The sequence below is a fragment of the Heteronotia binoei genome, chromosome 1, assembly GCF_032191835.1.
Source record: "Heteronotia binoei isolate CCM8104 ecotype False Entrance Well chromosome 1, APGP_CSIRO_Hbin_v1, whole genome shotgun sequence".
In the NCBI taxonomy this organism is placed as follows: domain Eukaryota; kingdom Metazoa; phylum Chordata; class Lepidosauria; order Squamata; family Gekkonidae; genus Heteronotia; species Heteronotia binoei.
Window position 1 is genome coordinate 258,296,619 of NC_083223.1, and position 23,775 is coordinate 258,320,393.

General features: G+C 47.3%; 1 protein-coding gene across 1 annotated transcript; it reads right to left on the bottom strand.

Moving 5' to 3' along the window:
- Window positions 1-4,367: 4,367 nt before the first annotated feature.
- Window positions 4,368-10,940, bottom strand: LOC132580346 (phospholipase A and acyltransferase 3-like). Its single transcript, XM_060251127.1, has 3 exons — window positions 10,847-10,940; window positions 7,377-7,479; window positions 4,368-4,660 (listed from the first exon to the last, which is right to left on the bottom strand). Exons 1-3 carry the CDS (start codon window positions 10,862-10,864, stop codon window positions 4,368-4,370), a joined length of 414 nt encoding a protein of 137 aa, XP_060107110.1. The 5' UTR covers window positions 10,865-10,940.
- Between the last annotated feature and the right edge of the window lie 12,835 nt (window positions 10,941-23,775).

A 23,775-nucleotide genomic window follows, 5' to 3' on the forward strand; every position in this document is an offset into this window, starting at 1 on the left:
GACTCGAGTGATGACTTATATGGGTGTTCCTGCCTGACTCATTGGAGCCATTAGAACAGAGCTTGGGGATTTGGGAATAATTGGCAGCAGGATCCAAATCCCTGCTGCCCTGCTCCAATCACGGGTCCCCTGCTGGTTTAAATTACCCAGTAACGTGCTTGCATGGGAATCCAGAGTTGTATATAGTTGGCCTCTTTGGCCCAGTTCTTCAGTCTTTTAGTGCAGCCCTATACTACGCTGTACCTAATAATGAGCTGATGATCACTACCACCTTGCCTCTTCATTGTGTTGAACCCACTATATTATAAAAACAAAAATAACAACATTAAATAATGCACATGCAGAATGGAGGAGATTGGATTTGTACCCTGCTTTTCACTCCAAGTGGCTTACAATCTCTTTCCCTTCCCACAACAGATATCCTGTGAGATAGGTGGGGCTGGCAGAGCTCTGAGAGAACGGTGACTGACCCAAGGTCACATCAGCAGGTGCATGTGAAGGAGTGGGGAATCAAACCTGGGTCTCCCAGATTAGAGTCTGCGCTCATAACCACTACACCACACTGGCTATGCATATTATGCATAGAGTCTCCAGAGCACAGGGCAATGAACACAAAGGGAGGTCCCTGCTTTTCAGAGTTTACAATCTAAAATGTGAGACAGGGAAGCCACAGAAAATGAGTAATTTTGGATGGGGAGTCATGATAATCTGTGTTGCCAACTGGAGACTGGGAAATTCCTGGATATTTGGAGGTAAAGCCTAGGGAGGGACTTCAGCTGGGCATCATTCCATACAGTCCACTCTTCAAAGCAATCATTTTCTCCAGGGGAACTGATCTCCGTCAGTCTGTTAATCACATGTTCAGGAACACATGGGAGAAATCCCAGACTCTGAAAACTAAGCAATTTTATTATGATTCAACTTGAAGAATTACTGTGTGTGTTAAGTGTCATCAAGCTGCTTCTGACTTATGGTGACCCTACAAATTAATGTTCTCCAAAATGTCTTATCATTAGCACCAGTCCTCAGGTCTCGCAAACTGAGGGACAGGACTTCTGAGTACATCCTTCTCATGTTGAGTCTTCCTCTTTTCCTGGTTCCCTCAACTTTTCATAACATTACTGTCTTTTCCTGAAGAACTACTAGCATATCCTAATTTAACATTGTTCAGGATAGAGATACAGTTCAGAGGACTGCATTTTTACACCATTTCTTTTTATCCTTGCTTAGCCTGACATTTGTACTAATTATGTATGTGGTTTTTATTTATTAAACCTGCTTATATTCTAGCTGTCCAAAGCCTGGTCTGTGTATCCACACTTCCCTATTTCAGTCCTGCATTTAAAGAGAGGTAAGGGGAGGAGCAGCAGTTGAGCTCACCTTCTCTAAAGTGCAAAAACATGAGGGCACCAAAGATGGTTGCCACGCTCGTGAGTATGAGTGAAGCGGGAGATGTAGCAACCAGGCCAGAGGTGGCCAAAGTGTGGCTCAGGAGCCACATGAGGCTCTTTTCACATGTATTATGCAGATCTTGAAGCCCCAGCCACCATGTTGGCTGGCTTGGGGAATCATTTGTCTATTTAAATCCTTTAACTTGCAGCTGCTGGAATGGCCTTAGGTTAGCCATAGCTCTCATAGGAGTTGTCCTTGAAAGGGCAGCTGCTGTAAGAGCTCTCTCAGTCCCACCCACCTCACAGGGTGTCTGTTGTGTGGGGGGGGCATAAAGGAGATTGTGACTGCTCTGAGACTCTGATTCAGAGAGAAAGGCGGGGTATAAATCTTCCTCCTCCTCCTCCTCCTCCTCCGCCAAGCCTGCCAATGTAGGGGGCTTGGAGAATGCATTTAAAGTTGCTTTATTTCTACCTCTCTTCATCTCTTCCTCCCTCCCTTTCTCTCTCCCCCCTACCCCTCTAAAGTTAAATGTGTTTTTCAAGCCCAATCTCACTGCTACACCAGCTAGCTGGCTTGGCTCAGAGGATGCATTTCTCTCTTTAAATCCCTTCTCCAAGCCAAGACTGCTGGCATGGGTGCAGGGGAGGGGGTTTGGAGAACACACTGAAACCACACATACTTTCCACCTTTCTTTCTCTTTCATTCCCCTTTCTTCCCTCCTATTTGCTTTCTTTCTACTTTTCTTTCCCTTCCTTCCTTCCTTCCTTCCTTCCTTCCTCCCCCTCCCGCCATTTGCTTTGTTTCTCTTTCTCTCTCTCTTCCCCCATTCTTCCTCCACCCACCCATCTATTTGCTTTCTTTCCAGCTCTTTCTTTTTTTCACCTTTCTTTCTCTCTCCACCTTTCTTCCTCCCCTTCTTTCACCCATCTATTTGCTTTCTCTCTCCTTCTCTCCACCTCTTTCATTCTTTCCTTACATGTCTCTCTCTCTCATTTGTTTCCAATTGAGGGAGCTAGAGAATGTTTGCCAAAATATATCACTTAAAAAAAAAAGTCAGGAAACAAATAGTTCTCGTTACCTAGCAGTTCAGTTGATTACCATCAAAGATCACTTGAAGATTAAAATAAATAAGATATTATGCCAGCAGCTCAAGGCTGCTTTTATTCTTGCCTAATGCCCTCTCTCTCTCTCTCTGTATGTTTAATAATATATAATTGGACACTGAATTGGACAGGGGAGTGGTCAGCATTTTGGAAGCTGGTGGGCCAGAGTGAGTCCGCTGTGTTCATGACTTTCAGCTCTCAAACATCTCACATTTATTCTGTGTGGCTCTTACATTAAGCAAGTTTGGCCACCCCTGAACTAGGAAGAGTATTTTGATAGAAAGACAGTCAAGAGTGCTGTAAGTACAAATACTTTTAGCAGGAGACATTCTTCCAGATTTGTTGGTGTCATCAGTCACAACTCAGAGGAAAAACTGAGAAGCCCAGGAAAGAGTTTCTGGTGGGCAAATACTTGAGACAGAAGTAGGACTTTTCTGAGCTTCTGGACACACAGGAGACCATTTTCTTAGTAATAGTGTCCCCCACAATTAACATTAACATAGAGGACTGAAATTTCCCACCATGTGTGTGGCACTTGTATACCTCCAATTCTTTAAATCATGCAAGGAGGCTGACAGCTGCCCCTGTCACCTCTCCCACACAATTTGGATCATGGGGTGGTGGAAGAGAGTGAATGCCACTAGTTGGGGGCCACAAGTCAGGGGGCCCGGCCCAGAAGTTGGGGGACAGGGCCCCCACAGGCCCCCAACGGCTATGGCCTGCTCCAGGTGTTTATCTGTTTGTCACTAGAAGTTCCAAAGAATCTTTGTTTCATCATTCTCCATGAATTTGTCTGGTTTGTGCTCCCATGAGTTTCTGGCTGATGGTAAGCCATACTTCTTGCAAAGATTCCAATGCAACATAGCTGCAACTATTACACTACTACTACTACTTTAAAATTATGCCACCTTTTCGCCCAATCGTGATCCCCAAGGTTACAAACATTAAAAACACATTAAAATGATAAAATAATTAAGTAAAACATACAAACACCACCAGAACCAGATAAAACAAAGTATCTTCTGCTGGCAGAAGACACCAATGGAGGGAGATGGAAAAATCTCCCTAAAGACAGAGTTCCAGAATCTTGGTACCATGACAGAGAAGGCCCTTTCTTTAGTTGCCACCTGTATAGCTTCAAATGGCAGGGACAACCGAAGCAGGGCCTCCGAATATGGTTCTAACCATACAGGGCTTTAAAAGTCAATGCCAGCACCCAGGGGTCATTTAGTAGAAAAAGAGGTGCCAGAGCTCATTAGCACAACTCCTTTGCATATGCCACACAACCCTGACATCATCGGAAGGTGTACTAAATTATATCCGCTCAGCAGTTACCTTAAAATGCTTCTTGAGTTATAATTGTCATAATAAAACCTTACTGCATTCATACTTCTTAAATTACTTTCTCCTATGTGGCTGCAGTGCATGATTATTTCCATCTGTCTGCTTATATGTTTTGGTTACTTTCCCATATTTTTAGTGGGGGAAAATATTAGAAAGTTTTGTCAGATCTCAGACTTCAGCAAAATTCTCACATGGGGTTTGAACAATGAAGTCCACAAGTAAGTTTGGGGGGTGGGGCTTAGAAAGAGCACAATAAAATTTAGAGGTTCTGGAGATCCACTCCTGTGGGCTCCTGCTCAAAATGAGGCCTGCCAGCACCTCAAATTGAGCCCAGAAGCCACCTGGAAGTCAATATGGATGGAACAAGGCTGGAGTTTTATGGTCCCTCCCTACAACCCACTCCAGTCAACACTCCAGCCACAAAAGAGTGGTATGTGCAAGCCGAGAAGAAGATAACATCTTGTCTGGTCAGGCCAGACCAGAAGACTATACCCCAGAGTACAATATCACTGCATAGATTATCAATATTCACAGAAAAAGAGATCTACATACCTGGTCACTGACAGGGTTGCCATAACGCAGATTAGTGACGAAATGCTCGCAGTTCTCACTGAGCACATTGTAAGGCATCACTCTTCCCACCTCTGCCTTTGCCCTGGAGATGATCTCATACACAGGGAGTGGTAGGTATCTGCCATCGTATTTGTTATTGATTTTGTACTTGTCATTCCCCACCACTTTCAAAAGAGGATCCTTCCTCACCACTGCACGGTCAGTTGTAATAGAAAGAAGACTACCAAAGCCAGCTCCTGCGACCTCACCTTGAGAGCAGGGGGGGGGGGGAACACACAAAGCAACTTTCAGTCTAAGTAATCTGCAGTGCATCAATAAATTCCTCTATACATTTTTGTCTTCCGAGTAATTACACAAAAAGGATTTTTCTAGTGGGTAATTTGGAAAGATTACAGCATATATTTGTAAGCATTTTTAGAAACATTTTGATGCAATTAATATTTTTTTGCAATTTGAAGTTACACTGTTTTTTGAGCCAAATTTTCACTGAAATTATTTGCATTTTAAAAAAACCCTAGCAAGTCAGGAAGAAAAGTTTTAACTAGTTCTCAGCACTGGGAGAGTCCATACAGGCCATCCAGTCCAACCCCCTGCCTAATACAGGATCAGCCTATAGCATCCCTGACAAGTGTTTGTCCAGCTGATGCTTAAAGATGGCCCTGAGGGGAGGTGTTTAGGGGGAGGTGTTTGTGAGTTTCCTGCATTGTGCAGGGGGTTGGACTAGATGACCGTGGAGGTCCCTTCCAACTCTATGATTCTTTGATGGGGAATTTGTCACCTCCCTAGTGTCAAGCAATTGGATCTCAAAGTAATCAGTCTTTGATTTGAAACAAAGTATGATCTATTTGATAGTCCAGGATTGAGCTAAGGATTGGAACTGATACACAGTAACAGTGAAAGGCATACTTAAAGGTGGCACATCAAAGAGTTTCTAAACAAAGCTACATTCTCTAAACAATGCTATATTCACGTGTGAAGATTCACACAGTAATCCCTTATCTCTCTGTGGTTTCCTTCCTTGGGGTCAGGCCTGGGAACCTGTCCCTGGAGGCGCTTTATCTTCAAAGAGGAAATTCCTGCATTTGTTAGTAAAAGCGAGAGGCGCAAACTACCCCCTAAATGTTACCTGCTTTGATGTGCCCAGCTTGGCTCTGGTTAGTAACATTTATGAAGTTTTACAGATAAATTCAATTGCATTATTTCATTAGCATTAGATTATTGAAAGAAAGATTCATATTGCTTGACACCTAGGTAGCTGATTCCACTATTGAACAACTTTCTGTAAAAAGATTTTCCTAAGATCCAGCTGCTATATTTATTTATTTAGGGAATGGGAAAGAATCCTGGCTCCACCCTCAAAGTCTCCAGATATTTCCTGAGTAGGACCTGGCAACCCTACACTAAGATGATCCTACTGGGTTCTTCTCGTGGTCTTTTGTTTTTATGAGGGGGAATCGGGAAAGACCAACTCCACAAAGACCATGGATCACTGGATATACAATATCTCTAATAACCCTTGAAATAATTATAGGAAAATAAATCAAAAGTCATCACTCTGAAAGAGGATATATCAGTCTGCACATCAATATGTAATACTGTGAATTCACATGCAGGTCAAGGTGTGCAGTGTCAAAGTAATCTGATCAGCTGGCCAGTGGAGGGACTTACCAGGAGAAAGAGGAAGGTCCAGTCCATGATGCTGGTGCTGTGCAGGAAGTAACAAAATCGCCAGCTGCATCCAGGCAATGCTGTGGTATTTGGGAAAAAACTCTACAGTAGAAGTAATATTTACCACAGAGTTTTTGCCCAAATGCTAGGGTCACAGTAAAGTCACAACATCATGACATCACTTCCTGTGAGATGCCAGCAATGTTGCCTGCTTCTTTCTTCTGGTAAGTTCCCCTCATCTCCCACCAATTGCCAAGAGAGACTTGGCAACCCTAAGCACGCTCCATGATTATACTGTGTTTCTTAGCTGAGGAAAGTATATATAATTTGCCTTTTGTCAAGACCTCCTCTGCCCAACCCAGTGACTCAGGAGAAGAGACGGATGACCAGAGGAATCAGGGAGGGCCTAGCTCTGCAGACTAAGCTGCTGCTAACATTCTGGCAGTCACAAGCCCCCTGCTAGAGCCTGCAAAGGAAACCTCACCACTGATCCCTGAAAAAACCACCAGACCTCCACCAGGCAGGATGTAAATATGGGCCCAGGAGATGCTATCACTGCAGGAACAGCAGCAGCAAATGATCCAGCCCAAGGTGGCCCAAAGGAGGTGAATGCTAAGTTGCCACCCCAGGCTTACGCAGTGAGAGCAATAATTCTTTGCAGAATCCCAGACAAAGCTCAGTGCTGCCACAAGAGCTTAACACCTGCTAGCAGGGCAGCTTAGCCTGATTTCTTCCCAGCCTGTTTAGGCAGAGGTTTGGGAAAGCTGACGCTGGATCAACTGGCCCATTAGATACAAGCCTGTGTTCCAGTTGGCACTCTCAAGCCATGCTAGCTGAAGCTGAGGGGACTGGAGTGGATTGTCTTGAAGAGTGAAGGACACTACAAGTGCTACACTGGAATACTAGTGCTAGCATGGAATTCACTGAAGATATTGAAGAAGATATTGGATTTATATCCCGCCCTCCACTCCGAAGAGTCTCAGAGAGGCTCACAATCTCCTTTACCTTCCTCCCCCACAACAAACACCCTGTGAGGTGGGTGGGGCTGGAGAAGACTCTCACAGCAGCTGTCCTTTCAAGGACAACCTCTGCCAGAGCTATGGCTGACCCAAGGCCATTCCAGCAGGTGCAAGTGGAGGAGTGGGGAATCAAACCCAGTTCTCCCAGATAAGAGTCCACACACTTAACCACTACACCAAACTGGCTCTCACTCGGGGAGGGGGTGGTATCTGGAAAGGTCCTTAGCCATTTTCTCCATAAATGTTGCTTTCTGCTCTTTAGTAGAGAAGCCCTTACTTTCTGGAGCCAAGTGGACCACATATCCATCGCCTATGTAGATAGCCCAATGTTGATAACAAGGCCGTTCAATCTCAATCAGATCTCCAGGTTTTGGCTTCATCTGCAAGAATTAACAGAAGGGTAAGTCTTTTTCAACAGCAGCTATAGAGACTCAACTGGAGGGGCTGCTTGTGAAAGTTCCTACAGGGCCTGTCTTCATTGTGCCTTAGAGTGGGGGTGTCAAACATGCGGCCCCAGGAGCAAAATCAGGCCCCCAGAGAGGTCCTACCAGGCCCGCAAACAGATCAAAAGCAGGTTTGCAACTTACAGATACATCTGAACAACACCTGAACAGCATACACAAGAATGCTACAGCACAGACATTGTTTCCAGATTTTGATGTAATAATTCAGACCACGAGGTGTCAGTTATCAAAGACTGTTAAATAAACAAAACATTGCAAGAGTGGTAATGCTTTAAGCATGTTTTAAGTCTTTTTTTAAATTAATTGTGTTTATAGATCCAGATAGGCAGCCATGTTGGTCTGAAGCAGTAGAACAAGAAAAAGATGATATTGGATTTATATCCCGCCCTTCACTCCGAATTTCAGAGTCTCAAAGAGGCTCACAATCTCCTTTATCCTCCTCCCCACAACAGACACCCTATGAGGTGAGTGGGGCTGAGAGGACTCTCACAGCAGCTGCCCTTTCAAGGACAACCTCTGCCAGAGCTGTGGCTGACCCAGGGCCATTCCAGCAGGTGCAAGTGGAGGAGTAGGGAGTCAAACCTGGTTCTCCCAGATAAGAGACCACACAGTTAACCACTACACCAAACTGGCAGGAGTCAAGTAGCACCTCTAAAACCAATAAACTTTTATTCAGACTATAAGCTTTTGTGTGCATACACACTTCTTCAGATGAGGATTATGCTACCTGGCATCACATTTTATGGCACACATTTTATGACATACATGGCCTTACTCGACAAAGTCTCATTTATGTCAGATCCGGCCCTCATAACTAATGAGTTTGACACCCCTGCCTTAGAGAGTAAGTGAGAGACAGAGGAGGAGGAGACAGACAATCCTTTTGGGGGAGGCACAGAGACATAGCATAGTATGTTAGTTGGCTGACATCTCTAGAACACAAGTTGGCTGACATCTCTAGAACACAAGTGTAAGGGACCAAGCGGAGACCAACCTTTTTGCTGTGTGCAGTTTATTCACCAAGCGCTCAACCACAACCTGACACAGTGCCGTAGCCAGGATTTAATGTTTGGTGGGACCCACAGCAGGATTTGTTCTTTGGGGAGGCCAGGGGGCCACCCAGTTTGGTGGCCTCTCAGCACTGTAAGTTGCCTTGAGTTCCACAAGCTTAACCCCCCTTCACCTGGACAGTCACAGCAGCTCTGCTCCCCCCCACCCTTTTTTTATGTGCCCCTCTCTGAGAGAGACAGAGACCTCTTGACACCACCCCCCTTTGCTCTGCATGCTGTGTTAGGGAAGGAGAGAGAGAAAAGCAAAAACACCAGGAGCAATGCTACTACTTGTTTAGAGTGGCGGTGCGCAAAGGGGACAGGTTGGGGGCCTCCAATGGAGGAGCCATACAGTTAGATGGGGGGTTGAAAGGATGGGCCTGGTCCCTCCTGGGCCCCACTGTAGCTACGGGCCTGACCTGACATAGTCTAGGGTTGCCAATCCCCAGGTGGGAGCAGGGGATCCCCCGGTTTGGAGATCCTCCCCCCGCTTCAGGGTCATCAGAAAGCGGGGGGAGGGGAGTGAAATGTCTGCTGGGAATTCTGTTATTCCCTGTGGAGATTTATTCCCATAGAAAATCATGGAGAATTGATCTGCGGGTATCTGGGGCTCTGGGGAGGCTGTTTTTTAGGGTAGAGGCACCAAATTTTCAGTATAGCATCTAGTGCCTCTCCTCAAAATACCCACCAAGTTTCAAAATGATTGGACCAGGGGGTCCAGTACTATGAGCCCCAAAAGAAGGTGCCCTTATCCTTCATTACTTCCTATGGAAGGAAGGCACTGAAAAGGTGTGCTGTCCCTTTAAATGTGATGGCCAGAACTCCCTTTGGAGTTCAGTTATGCTTGTCACAGCCTTGGTCTTGGCTCCACCCCCCCCCCCCCCCCAAAGTTTCCTGGCTCCACTCCCAAAGTCCCCAGATATTTCTTGAATTGGACTTGGCAACCCTAACATAGTCCCAAACTGTGTTACAAAGAAAAGCCTTATAATCAGTGCTGTTGCAGGCCAAGTCTGACCACCCATGCTTGGAGGGTTGTGGAGAGGGGGGGTCAGTGGGCTCCCCAGGCTCTGTTCTGAGTGACTGGGGTCATCTCTCTACACTCTGTGGTCTTCAGAAACCTCCTGCTTTGCTTCCAGCCTAAAGCTCCTGGCAGCTTCCTCCCTTGGGTTGCCTCTCCTGCTTAAATCCCTCCTTTCCTCACCTGCTGCCTTCAGGGACTTACTCTCCCATAGGCTCACTGCCTCTTTACAACGAAATAAAGCTCTGTCCTCTATCAACAAGCCAGGAAAGGGATACAGGGCTGTGGCAAATTCCTTACATCCCAGGATTAATGATGAAATTTGTAACCTAGAAGGGTAATTTTGGGGTTTGCACTCTATAGAGGTACAAAGACTATGAAGGACTCCTTGTTGACTAGCAGGAGGAAAGCAGAGGGACATGTTGGGAGAGCGAGCCAGTGCCATAGAAATGCAGATGATGGCCTGGCCAGGAGAAACACAATAGGCAGCCAGGAAAGGAAAGGTCCCCTGTGCAAGCACCAGTCGTTTCCGACTTTGGGGTGACGTTGCTTTCACAACGTTTTCATGGCAGACTTTTTATGGGGTGGTTTACCATTGCCTTCCCCAGTCTTTTACACTTTCCCCCCAGCAAGCTGGGTACTCATTTTACTGACCTCAGAAGGATGGAAGGCTGAGTCTACCTTGGGCCGGCTACCTGAACCAGCTTTTGCTGGGATAGAACTCAGGTCGTGAGCAGAGAGTTCAGATCACAGTACTGCAGTACTGCTGCTTTACCACTCTGCAGTCCCACCTAAACTATAGTTGCGCCTAACCTATAGAGCAGAGGTGTCAAACTAATTTGTTACAAGAGCCGGACCTGACATGAATGTCGGTTTGTCACACTGGGCCATGTTTGCCATAAAATTTAAAGCCAGGTGTGGGAGTTATACACTTTATAAAGGACACAGGCAAACCCAATTAAACAATCTTATTTTTAAACATGCTTAAAACATTTAACACTCTTATAGTATTTCCTTAAAGTATCTCGCTGATGCCCCTCTCCCATTTGAATTGTCTCTATAAAGGAAGCCATGGCTCTCAGTTTGTAAGACTTAGCAAGGCTATCGACGAAAGGATGTTTTGGAGGTCAATAATTCACAGGATCACGGTAAATTGAAACCCCTTCCCTCTTCAGCCAAAGTCAGGAAAGTTAATTTCTAGATCTTTTATACTTACTTCTGGCCTCCAAGACATGATGACTTGTGTTCAGATTTGTTGTCTTTTGTTGCTTTTATTTTCCTTTCAGTCCTCAGATTTTCAACTTTCACAGTCTTCACGTCGGTTGAACTCTCCTGTCTTACTGTAATGTAATGGCAGGTGAGAGAAACATCAATTGTACTAACTTCCTTCCCATTGAGCTTCTGCTACTGCTACAGAATGTCATATCAGAAGCGTGTGACTCAAGCAATATACTCATTGCAAATCTAGAAACTGCTCAAAATGCTTATTTAAAGAAAAGATTAAGAACATAAGAGAAGCCATGTTACATCAGGCCAATGCCCCATCCAGTCCAACATTCTGTGTCACACAGCGGCCAAATATATATATATATATATATATACACACACACACACACACACACACACACACACTGTGGCTAATAGCCACTGATGGACCTCTGCTCCATATTTTTATCTAACCCCCTCTTGAAGGTGGCCATGCTTGTGGCCGCCACCACCTCCTGTGGCAGTGAATTCCACATGTTAATCACCCTTTGGGTGACGAAGTACTTCCTTTTATCCGTTTTAACCTGTCTGTCTGCTCAGCAATTTCATCGAATGCCCACGAGTTCTTGTATTGTGAGAAAGGGAGAAAAGTACTTATTTCTCTACTTTCTCCATCCCATGCATTATCTTGTAAACCTCTATCATGTCACCCCTCAGTCGACGTTTCTCCAAGCTAAAGAGCCCTAAGCGTTTCAACCTTTCTTCATAAGGAAGGTGTTCCAGCCCTTTAATCATTCTAGTTGCCCTTTTCTGAACTTTCTCCAATGCTATAATATCCTTTTTGAGGTGTGGCGACCAGAACTGCACACAGTACTCCAAATGAGACCGCACCGTCGATTTATACAGGGGCATTATGATACTGGCTGATTTGTTTTCAATTCCCTTCCTAATAATTCCCAGCATGGCGTTGGCCTTTTTTATTGCAAACGCACACTGTCTTGACATTTTCAGTGAATTATCTACCATGACCCCAAGATCTCTCTCTTGGTCAGTCTCTGCCAGTTCACACCCCATCAACTTGTATTTGTAGCTGGGATTCTTGGCCCCAATGTGCATTACTTTGCACTTGGCCACATTGAACCGCATCTGCCACGTTGACGCCCACTCACCCAGCCTCAACAGATCCCTTTGGAGTTCCTCACAATCCTCTCTGGTTCTCACCACCCTGAACAATTTAGTGTCATCCGCAAACTTGGCCACTTCACTGCTCACTCCCAACTCCAAATCATTTATGAACAAGTTAAAGAGCATGGGACCCAGTACCGAGCCCTGCGGCACCCCACTGCTTACCGTCCTCCACTGCGAAGACTGCCCATTTATACTCACTCTCTGCTTCCTATTACAGCCAATTTTTGATCCACAAGAGGACCTGTCCTTTTACTCTATGACTCTCAAGCTTTCTAAGGAGCCTTTGATGAGGAACTTTATCAAAAGCTTTCTGGAAGTCAAGGTAAACAACATCTATCGGGTCTCCTTTGTCCACAAGTTTGTTCACCCCCTCAAAGAAATGTAACAGGTTAGTGAGGCAAGAGACTGATCAAGAGAGAGATCTTGGGGTCATGATAGATAACTCACTGAAAGTGTCAAGACAGTGTGCGTTTGCAATAAAAAAGGCCAATGCCATGCTGGGAATTATTAGGAAGGGAATTGAAAACAAATCAGCCAGTATCATAATGCCCCTGTATAAATCGATGGTGCGGTCTCATTTGGAGTACTGTGTGCAGTTCTGGTCGCCGCACCTCAAAAAGGATATTATAGCATTGGAGAAAGTTCAGAAAAGGGCAACTAGAATGATTAAAGGGCTGGAGCACTTTCCCTATGAAGAAAGGTTGAAACGCTTGGGACTCTTTAGCTTGGAGAAACGTCGACTGCGGGGTGACATGATAGAGGTTTACAAGATAATGCATGGAATGGAGAAAGTAGAGAAAGAAGTACTTTTCTCCCTTTCTCACAATACAAGAACTCGTGGGCATTCGATGAAATTGCTGAGCAGACAGGTTAAGACAGATAAAAGGAAGTACTTCTTCACCCAAAGGGTGATTAACATGTGGAATTCACTGCCACAGGAGGTGGTGGCGGCCACAAGTATAGCCACCTTCAAGAGGGGTTTAGATAAAAATATGGAGCACAGGTCCATCAGTGGCTATTAGCCACAGTGTATGTGTGTATATAACATTTTTTGCCACTGTGTGACACAGAGTGTTGGACTTGATGGGCCGTTGGCCTGATCCAACATGGCTTCTCTTATGTTCTTATGTTCTTATCTTCCCCTACAGAACCCATGCTGAGTCTTCCTCAATAACCCGTGTTCATCAATGTGCCTACTCATTCTGTCCTTGATAATGGTTTCTACCAACTTTCCCGGTATTGAAGTCAGACTGACTGGCCTGTAATTTCCCGGATCTCCTCTGGAACCCTTTTTAAAGATGGGGGTGACATTTGCTACCTTCCAGTCCTCAGGAACAGAGGCAGATTTCAATGAAAGATTACAGATTTTTGTTAGAAGATCCACAAGTTCAACTTTGAGTTCTTTCAGAACTCTCGGATGTATGCCATCCGGACCCAGTGACTTATTAGTTTTTAATTTGTCTATTAGTTGTAGGACCTCCTCTTTTGTCACCTCAATCTTACTCAGGTCTTTCAACACCCCTTCCAATATTAGTGGTTCTGGGGCAGGCAAACACTTCTCATCTTCCACGGTGAAGACGGAGGCAAAAAATGCATTCAGTTTCTCAGCCATTTCCCCATCCTCCTTCAGTAATCCTTTTACCTCATGGTCATCCAAGGGCCCCACTGCTTCCCTGGCTGGTTTCCTACTTCTAATATATTTGAAGAAATTTTTATTGTTGGTCTTTATGTTTTTTGCAATATGCTCCTCATAGTCCATTTTTGCCTGCCTGATCACAGTCTTGCATTTGATTTGCCACTGCCTGTGTTCCCTTTTATTAATCTCACTTGGACTGGTTTTCCACCGCTTAAAGGAGTCCTTCTTACCTTTTACAGCTTCCATTACTTTGTTTGTTAACCATGCTGGCCTCTTCTTATACCTGTTTGTGCCTTTCCTAAGTATGTATTTTATCTGAGCTTCTAGGATTATAGTTTTAAATAGTCTCCAAGCTTCCCCAAGGGTTTTGACCGTATTTACCTTTCCTTTCAGTTTCCTCCTCACATGCCTCCTCATCTCAGAGAATTTACCCCTTTTAAAGTTAAATGTGGTTGTGGCGGTCTTTTGGGGCAACTCCCTATTTATACAAACGGTGAAATCAATAACATTATGGTCACTGTTCCCAAGCGGCGCAATCACTTTTACGTCTCTCACCAAGTCTTGGGCATTACTTAGGACCAGATCCAGGATCGCCCCACCCCTGGTAGGTTCTGAGACCATCTGCTCCATAGCACAGTCATTGAGAGCATCAAGAAACTCAATCTCTTTCTCTCGACCACAACACATATTGACTCTAGATTCTAGCTCTATGTGTAACAAACTATTTTTGTGTGGCTCAAACAATATATTCACTACCAGTGCTTTTTTAAAAAATAGCAGGAACACACAGGAATGCAGTCCTGGCTGACTTAGTGTCAAGGGTGTGGCCTAATATGCAAATGAGTCCCTGCTGGGCTTTTTCTACACAAAGCCCTGCTCATTACATATCTAGAAACTATTCAAAATGTTTATCTGAAAAAGGTTGTTGCTGTACCTGTTACAGACTATTTTCTCACCCAGCAGAAGAACGTTTGAGTCCAGTGGCACCTATAAGACCAACAAAGTTTTGGCCTTAATGGTATAAGGTTTTGGGTGCGTGTACATTTCTTCAGATAACAGTAGAAAAAAAGACTTGTTCAACCATTACATGTAGATAGAAAGAGGGTGTGCGGATGTTAGTTGCCAGGAAGGACTAGTTAGAGTCAAGATGCATAAGTAACTGGGTGATTATAGCTGAGATTGGATTAAAGCGTTCGGTAAGATCTCTGAGCAGCATTAATTAGCACACAAATATAAGAGTTAACTAACAAATGCAAGAATTAAGTTTGAGTTTCCCGGTGCCTTGAATAAAACTTTGTTGGTCTTAAAGGTGCCACTGGACTCAAAACTTTTTTTTATTTTCTCACCTGTGGGAAAAAACATTGCTTACTCTTTGATCCAAAGCAACCTACTAACCACTAAACCACAGAGCTGTACTGAGATGACAATTATCTCTAATAGTCAATCTGTTACAGGAAAACAACCCTCTGACTGAAGAAGCTTGGAATTCCCCTGAACTATGTTTCTTTTCTGAGAACATCATTATATATAAATTGTAATGTACTGAGTGACGAGATGTGTTGAAGGCAACATGCTTTATTAGCGAGTACATCACAAGGCAAGGCAACGCGGCCGGGTCCCGATTATATACATACCCTGGAACAACCCTCAGTTTGGCCAGGTCCAATCCTGGCCAGTTAAACTTCCCGCCACAGATCTTGATTGGTGGAGCATATTTTCGGCGCTACATTCGGGGACCAGTGGACTTCCACTGGTCACCTCCGTAGCGTCCGCTGTGTTGTAATTTTGGGACAGAAATGCAAGACACAACATAAAAGTTATTTATTTGGAAGAATCCAGTAAAACATCTACTGTCATTTAAACAATTTATTAATGGCCTACATGAAACCATCGGATTTGAAATAAATGACTAGAGAGATAATTTTGGGATGTTAATATTAAAAGAGTAGGAAACAAAATTGAGACTAGCACCTACAGAAAACCCACAGATGCTAATTCCTTTTTGGTTAGTGATAGTTTCCACCCACAGAATTTAATAAAGAACCTGCTTTATTCTCCGATGTTGAGAATCAGGAGGAACTGTAGCATTTTCTCTGACTTTGTAAAACAACCTAAATTACTTAGGTTTCTATTCAGAGAGAGGGGCTGCTACTTTTCCAGAATTGTCAAACAGGCTTTTTATGAGATAACACACACACACACCCCCGGCAGCAGATCCTTCCTTCTGGAGCCAAAAAATAGACAAGATAAATCTAAACGAATTATTCCACTGACATACAATGAGAGATTGATTCAAGTCAAAAATGTTGTTAGAAAACCTTGGCACTTACTTGCTAATATTCCTAGATGTGAGGCTTGCTGCTCTTTCTGCCTACTGTAGATCTAAGAACTTGAGAGATATACTTGTTATAAGTAGTTTAAAATCTTCCCCTGCAACACAGAGAAGAGTAGGCGTATACCAGTTGGCAACTTTCCCCGTGGGAGGTGTTTGGTGTGTAATTAATGTTTCTGTTTCTGTTATAATTCTACTAAGCAAAGAAAGTACTCCATTAGAACTTTTTTCAGTTGTAATTAAAAAAACATGATTTCTGCAATTATTTTCAAAATATGAACATATGTGGGATGTACGTCAAGTCAGATTTATGAAGAGGAAGAATGTTCCACATTGATAATTTTACAGCTGCTGGCCATAGCAACAGAGACTTTCGTTTCCTGGCTCTGGAACAAGTCCAGGATTGAAATCTAAGCTGACTGAGTATTTGAGGGCCTGTGAGACATTTTGGATCCATGCCCTTATGTATTTAACTCTGTATGGGTTAAATCAACAGGTCGACTGCCTTACTGTATAAATATATGATAGTGTAATATCTGAAGCTCAAATGCTTTGACCACCAAATGAGAAGGGAGCACTCACTGGAGAAGATCCTGATGCTGGGAAAGGAAGAAGGGGACAGCAACAGATGAGATGGCTGGACAGCATTACTGATGTAACAAACATGAATTTGAGCAGACTTCGGAGGATGGTGGAAGACAGGAGGGCCTGGCATGACTTTGCCCATGGGGTCGCAAAGAGTCGGACTCGACTGTGCGACTGAACAACAAAAATATTTATTCTGTAGTTCCTTTGTTCAACTGATTTAATGTTAGAATATATATGCATTTGTCACATTGGTACTGTGTGGTCATGTGACCACTGCTATGCATTGCATTAGAATAATAGAATCAGATTCTACTATTCTAATGCAATGCATAGCAATGTTCACATGATCCTAGGATAGCCAGTTCTAATAGATCCAAACCTGTGGGGCTTCAGGTGTCTGTGTACCAATGCCCAAAGCTTAGGCAATAAGAAGAAAGAGCTTGAGCTTCTAATGCAGACAGAAAGATATGATTTAGTAGGCATTACAGATACTTGGTGGGAAGATTTGCATGACTGGAATGTAGCAGTGGATTGATATGTGTTGTTCAAGAAAAAAACAAAAGCGTCACACAGTTTGTGAGGAGAGGGTTTGTTTGCCAGTAAATACTGGAGGAGGAGGGTGACAGCCTAGTATCTGGGGGAGGATAAGGAAAGGAAGGACAGACAGTATTGTGGCTGGAGTCTGCTACAGATCTCCTGACCAGGATGAGGAGATGGATGCTGCTCTCCTTGAACAGTTTGACAAACATCATGACCTGGTAGTGACTTCCGCTTCCCTGATATGTGCTGGGAGACAAACTCTGCAGTGTCCACAATTACATACGTTCCTGACCTGTATGACTGTGTAGTGTATGGCGTTCGCAGAACGCAACCAATTCATAATGACCACAACAGCAGAATGTCATCAGTCCACCCCAGCCGCAGAGGCAACTGAGAAACATCCAGGTGCCTCCGCGCGGGGCGCCACGATCCGCCAATCACAGCTAGTGGCGGGAAATACGACTGGTCGGCATTGGACCGGCCAGCAGGGAGAATAGTCCGGCAACTGTATATAAGCGGGATCCGGCCCGCGTGCTCTCTCTCTCCATCTTGTATAGTACCATGGAATAAACTATGTTGCCCTACGCTCGTCTCCAAGTCTGGTACTTTACAGTGGCGACGAAGGTGGGATTCTAGCCTCATCGGCTACGACGGAGATCTTGGGCAACGGACAACCGGACACGACCGCCGCCGCCACCATGGCCAACCAGGGCGGGATCACCGGCTACCTCGAGCCCTTCGACCCTGCAAATCCAGAGGGCTGGGAGTCCTACTCGGAACGGGTCGAGTTCTACCTCCGGGCCAACAAGATCACCGACGCCGGAGCAAAGAGGGATGTTCTCCTGAGCGTTTGCGGGCCAGCCACGTTCGAGATCGCGAAGGGTCTCTCGGCGCCCGCCCGCCTGGCGGAGAAATCCTACGAGGAGATCATCCGGATCCTCACGGGCCATTTCTTGCCGCAGCCCTCACGGGTGGCCCGCAGATTCCTGTTCCACAGAAGGGACCAGACCGCAGGAGAGTCAGCAGCGGACTACTTGGCGGCCCTCCGCAAACTCGCCGGGAACTGCAACTTTCCCCAGCTGGAGGAAACCCTGGCCGACCGATTCACGTGGGGCCTCCGCGATGAAAGGCTCCAGCAGAAGCTCTTCGCCAAAGAAGAGCTCACCCTCCAGGGCGCCTTCAGCGAGGCGGTAGCGTGGGAGAGGACCGCCAGGACGTTTCCCCGGGCCAAGACCGAGACCGCCCACCACGAGGAGCTGGACCCTGAGCACCAGGACGAGGGAGAAGCCTACCAGACGCGGCGCGCCGCAGGACCCGCCGCCCGAGCTCCACAGCGCCCCTGAGCCCATGAACGGCCGAGTCAGCGCACCAGCGAAAGGGCGAAATGCGCCAGCTGCGGCGACCCCCACGATCGGCGGGACTGCCAGTACCGGACCTGGGACTGCAGGAGCTGCGGGAAGACCGGCCACATCGCGCGAGCTTGCCGAGCCAAGCCCAACCGCCCGCGGCCGACCGCACACCACGAGACCGCCGAGTCCCACTCCACAGCCTCCACCTCACTTCAGGTACTGAATTTGCCCCTGACCACCCCCAACAAGATAACGATGGCGGTCCTCATAGACGGGGCCCCCTGCACCATGGAAGTGGACTCAGGCTCCTCCATCTCCATAATTGCGGAGGAGACCCTGAGAAGGCTACGCCCCGGCCAGGGGCTGCAGCTGCGACCGGCAAATTTCATATTGCGGGACTTCCAGCAAAACCCGGTCCAAATAGCGGGGTGGGCACGGGTGATGGTGGAGCGGGGGTCTTTCAGAGGGCCCCTAGACATCCTGGTGGTCAAGCGGCCGCTTACCACCCTGTTGGGTCTCGCATGGTTTGGCCCCTTGGGGATCCAAGTAGAGGTGGCGCGCACAGCCACAGCAGGAGGGTTCGGGGAGGTGTGCGGAGAGTTCCCCGACGTATTTGATGGGTCACTGGGTAGTTACAAGGGCCCGGCCATCTCCCTACCGCTCGACCCGACGGTCAGACCGATCCGGCTCAAGGCAAGGAGGGTCCCCTTCGCCTTGAAGCCCAAGATCGAGGCAGAGTTGGACCGCCTAGTAGCGCAAGGGGTCCTGGAGCCAGTCGATTACGCCATGTGGGAGACCCCCATAGTGACCCCGGTCAAACCAAATGGGGACATGCGGATATGTGCAGATTACAAGTGCACAATTAACAAAGCGCTCCAAGACAACCCATACCCGGTGCCAGTCGTCAGCCACGTCCTGGCAGCCCTGGCGGGGTCAAAGATTTTTGGGAAGCTGGACCTGGCACAAGCCTACCAGCAGCTCCCAGTGGACGCCAAAACGGCCGAGGCACAGACGATAGTTACCCACAGGGGGGCGTTCAGGGTTAACCGGTTGCAGTTTGGGGTCAGCGTGGCTCCGGGGATCTTCCAGAGTATAATGGATGCTCTCCTTAAAGGGATCCCCGGAGTCCAGCCGTTTTTCGACGATGTTTTAATCGCCGCCCCAGACCCTGATGAATTCCGAAACCGCCTGCGAGAGGTGCTCCGCCGTTTTCAAGCAGCTGGACTAAAAGTTAAGAGGGAGAAGTGCTTGCTGGGGGTGCCACGGGTGGAGTTCCTGGGTTTCGCAGTGGACGCGGAGGGAATCCACCCGACCGAGGAAAAGACCAGGGCCATTGTTCAAGCCCCAGCCCCCACGTGTAAAGCGGAGCTACAGAGCTTCCTGGGGGTCCTCAATTTCTACCACACGTTCATACCCCACAAGGCGGCTCTCGCCGAACCCCTACACCGATTGCTGGACAAAAAAGCTCCATGGGTGTGGGGGAAGAAGCAAGCCGCCGCCTTCCAGACAGTTAAAGACGTTCTGGTTTCCAACGGGGTGCTGCACCACTTCGACGAGCGCCTTCCGGTCATCCTGGCTTGCGATGCATCGCCGTACGGGGTGGGCGCAGTCCTGGGGCACCAGTTACCGGATGGCCGGGAGGTTCCGGTCGCATACTACTCACGCACCCGGACTTCGGCGGAACGGAACTATGCACAAATCGACAAGGAGGCCCTGGCCATAGTAGCGGGGGTCCATAAATTCAACGATTACTTGTATGGGCGCCGTTTCACAATAGCGACGGACCATAAGCCGCTTTTGGGTTTGTTGGCCCCAGACCGACAAACTCCCCAAATCCTGTCCCAGAGGGTGTTGAGGTGGAATCAATTCCTCAACTCGTACACCTACACGCTGGTACACAGGGCGGGTAAGGCAATGGGTCACGCGGACGCTCTCAGCCGGTTGCCGCTCCCCGACACGGGCCCCGATCCAGCCCCAGCACACCAGGTCATGTCGATCGAGTCGCTTCCGGAGCAGCCCCTCCACGCGGTGGAGGTGGCTAGAGCCACCGGAAAAAACAAAACCCTAGCACGGGTACTCGACTGGGTGGTGAGGGGGTGGCCAGAGGGGAACATGGGGGAAGAGTTCAAACCCTACAAAATGCGAAGGGAGGAACTCACAGCCCACAAAGGGTGCCTACTATGGGGGAGCAGGGTAGTGGTCCCCCCCCCTCTACAGAAACGGGTCTTGGAATCACTCCACGAAACACACCCAGGCATAGTGAGAATGAAGGCCCTGGCCAGGAGCTACGTATGGTGGCCGGGGATGGACGGGGAGATAGAGAACTGGGTCCGGAGATGTAGCACATGCCAGGAGTCGCGGCCAGATCCACCCAGCGCCCCGGCTACACGGTGGGAGACCACAAGGAAACCGTGGTCCCGGCTCCACATTGATTTTGCCGAACCGTTCCAGGGACAGATCTTCCTAATCATTGTAGATGCATACACAAAATGGTTAGAGGTCATCCCCGTAGGGTCTACCTCGGCCGCAGCAGCCATTAGAGCATTACGCAGGGTCCTGTGCACCCACGGTATTCCGGACACCATAGTCTCGGACAACGGGGCAGCGTTCACCTCGGGGGACTTCCAGGCGTTCCTCCAGAGGTACCTCATTAGACACATCCGGTCAGCCCCCTTCCACCCGGCCACCAACGGCCAGGCCGAGCGGATGGTCCGAACAACAAAAGAGGCCCTAGGAAGGATAGTGCAAGGGGATTGGGACCACCGGCTAGCCGCGTTCCTCTTCGACAACCGGGTCATTCCAAACCCAGTCACCGGGGTCAGCCCAGCCGAGCTCCTCATGGGACGCAAACTCACCACTAGGCTAGATAGGCTAAACCCCGACAGAGCCCCCGACGTGCGAGGGTCCCCGGAAGTCAGAGACGCGGCCAGGGGGTTCTTCGCGGGGGACCCAGTGTTCGCCCGCAACTACGCTTCAGGCCCCGAGTGGGTAGCTGGGCGGGTACTACAGGTCGTGGGTTCCCGCCACTATGAGGTATCCACCGAGGGGGGCCAGATCCTACACCGGCACATCGACCAGTTACGCCGCCGGACTCTCCCAGAGGTACCCACGGAAATGAGGGAGGGGGCGGGGTCCGAGGGGCACCCAATGACACCAGCACCGGCACCACGGCCACACACACCGGCAGAGGCGGACCAACCCTCGGACCCCGACCCACAACCCAACAACGCTCAAACCCCCGGCGAAACCCCAGAGGCGGAAGCAGCCCCGGCACCACAACCAACTCCCAGGCGTTCAACACGGGAGCGCCGACCTCCCGCCTACCTCCAGGACTATGTCACTAACTAAGGGGGGAGGAGTGTAGTGTATGGCGTTCGCAGAACGCAACCAATTCATAATGACCACAACAGCGGAATGTCATCAGTCCACCCCAGCCGCAGAGGCAACTGAGAAACATCCAGGTGCCTCCGCGCGGGGCGCCACGATCCGCCAATCACAGCTAGTGGCGGGAAATACGACTGGTCGGCATTGGACCGGCCAGCAGGGAGAATAGTCCGGCAACTGTATATAAGCGGGATCTGGCCCGCGTGCTCTCTCTCTCCATCTTGTATAGTACCATGGAATAAACTATGTTGCCCTACGCTCGTCTCCAAGTCTGGTACTTTACAACTGACAGCTTCCTTCATCAAATAGTGGAGGAAGCTATGAGGGGCTTGGTCATACTCAACTTGATATTGATCAACAGTCAAGAGGCTGTGGAGGTCAGAGGCACCACCCTGGGGATTCCAGGTGGCAGTCTGGGACTACAGAGTATTGTTTTGAGAGTGCAGAAAAGAGGGAGACAGAGGAACACCGACACATTAACTTTATCCTTGTTAATTAACACCAACTTTAAAAACAAGCCAACCCTTTATCCCCACTTGGGAAAAGTTATGTTCTATAAGATCCCTCATATTTACCTCTGACATCTGTGCCACCTGCTCCAAGACTTGACTTGTGGCGGGGTCTCTTGTCTTTTATTGATTATCTTCCTTCTGTTGCTCCTGGAAACAATTTGCCTTCCCAAGCCACTCCCAGTAAAGCAAAAGCTTCCCAGTCAACGAAGCAAAAAAAGAACTGTGGAATTTGCATCCCATGATTGTGCAATGAGGTAATCGCCTATTCCTTTCGGTTCTCTATATCCATTTCTCTTTCATGGGTCAGCCTCTAAAATAAAATCATAGCTGCACAGATGTGATAGGAGTCAAATTCCATCTAGGCAAGGTAAAGGGGAGGGCATGGTATTTTCTCAAATTCTATTCACATTATTTAGTCTGCCTTTCTCATTGGGAAGCAGATTACACAGAAGGAGTCAATATAATCAACATAGGGTTGCCAGGTCCGACTCAGAAAATATCTGGGAACTTTGGGGTGGAGCCAGGAACAAGGTTGTGGCAAGTATGATTGAAGGAAGTTCTACCCATCGCATTTTAAAAAGGCCATGTTCCTTTTAAATGCCTTCCCTCCATTTCGAAATAATGGACAATAGGAACACCTTTTGGGGCTCATAGAATTAGACCCACTAATCCAATCTTTTTGAAACTTGGGAGGGGGGCGTTGAGGAGAGGCACCAGATGTTATCTGAAAATTTGGTGCCTCTGCCTCAAAAAACAGGGGCCCCCAGAGTCCCAGGTTCCCGTGGACTGATTTTTCATTATACCCTATGAGGACCAGTCTCTATAGGATATAATGGAGAGCCCAGCAGATATTCAACACCCCTCACTTTCTGATAACCCTGAAAGGGGGAAGAGCTTCCAAACTGTGGGATCTCCTGCTCTCAACTGGGGATTATGACAAAAAAAGACTAAGCCTTCATGTATAATAGACTAAACACAATAATCTATTCCAATTTACAGTTCTTTAAGACTCTTTATATTAAATTTCAATACACATTTGTAAAAAGCCCATACAGATTTCTTCAGAAATACACAGAACAAACACAGTGAGGAACAGACAATGCAACCAAACAATCCACCAGGTAAAATATTAAAATATGGGCTAGTCACCCTTCTCTTATTTCTCCACGAGGACAGTAGTCCAGCTTGATTCTAAGCTTAGAACCTTTTGGGAAGATTATGGGGTTGAAAGTTTCTGATTAATGAGATGTTTCCATGTGAATATGAAGCTTAGATGAAACATACAGCAAAAATGAGTTCCTAATATTCTGGAGATGCGCTTTTGAACACATGAAGCTGCCTTATACTGAATCAGACCCTTGGTCCATCAAAGTCAGTATTGTCTACTCAGACTGGCAGCGGCTCTCCCGG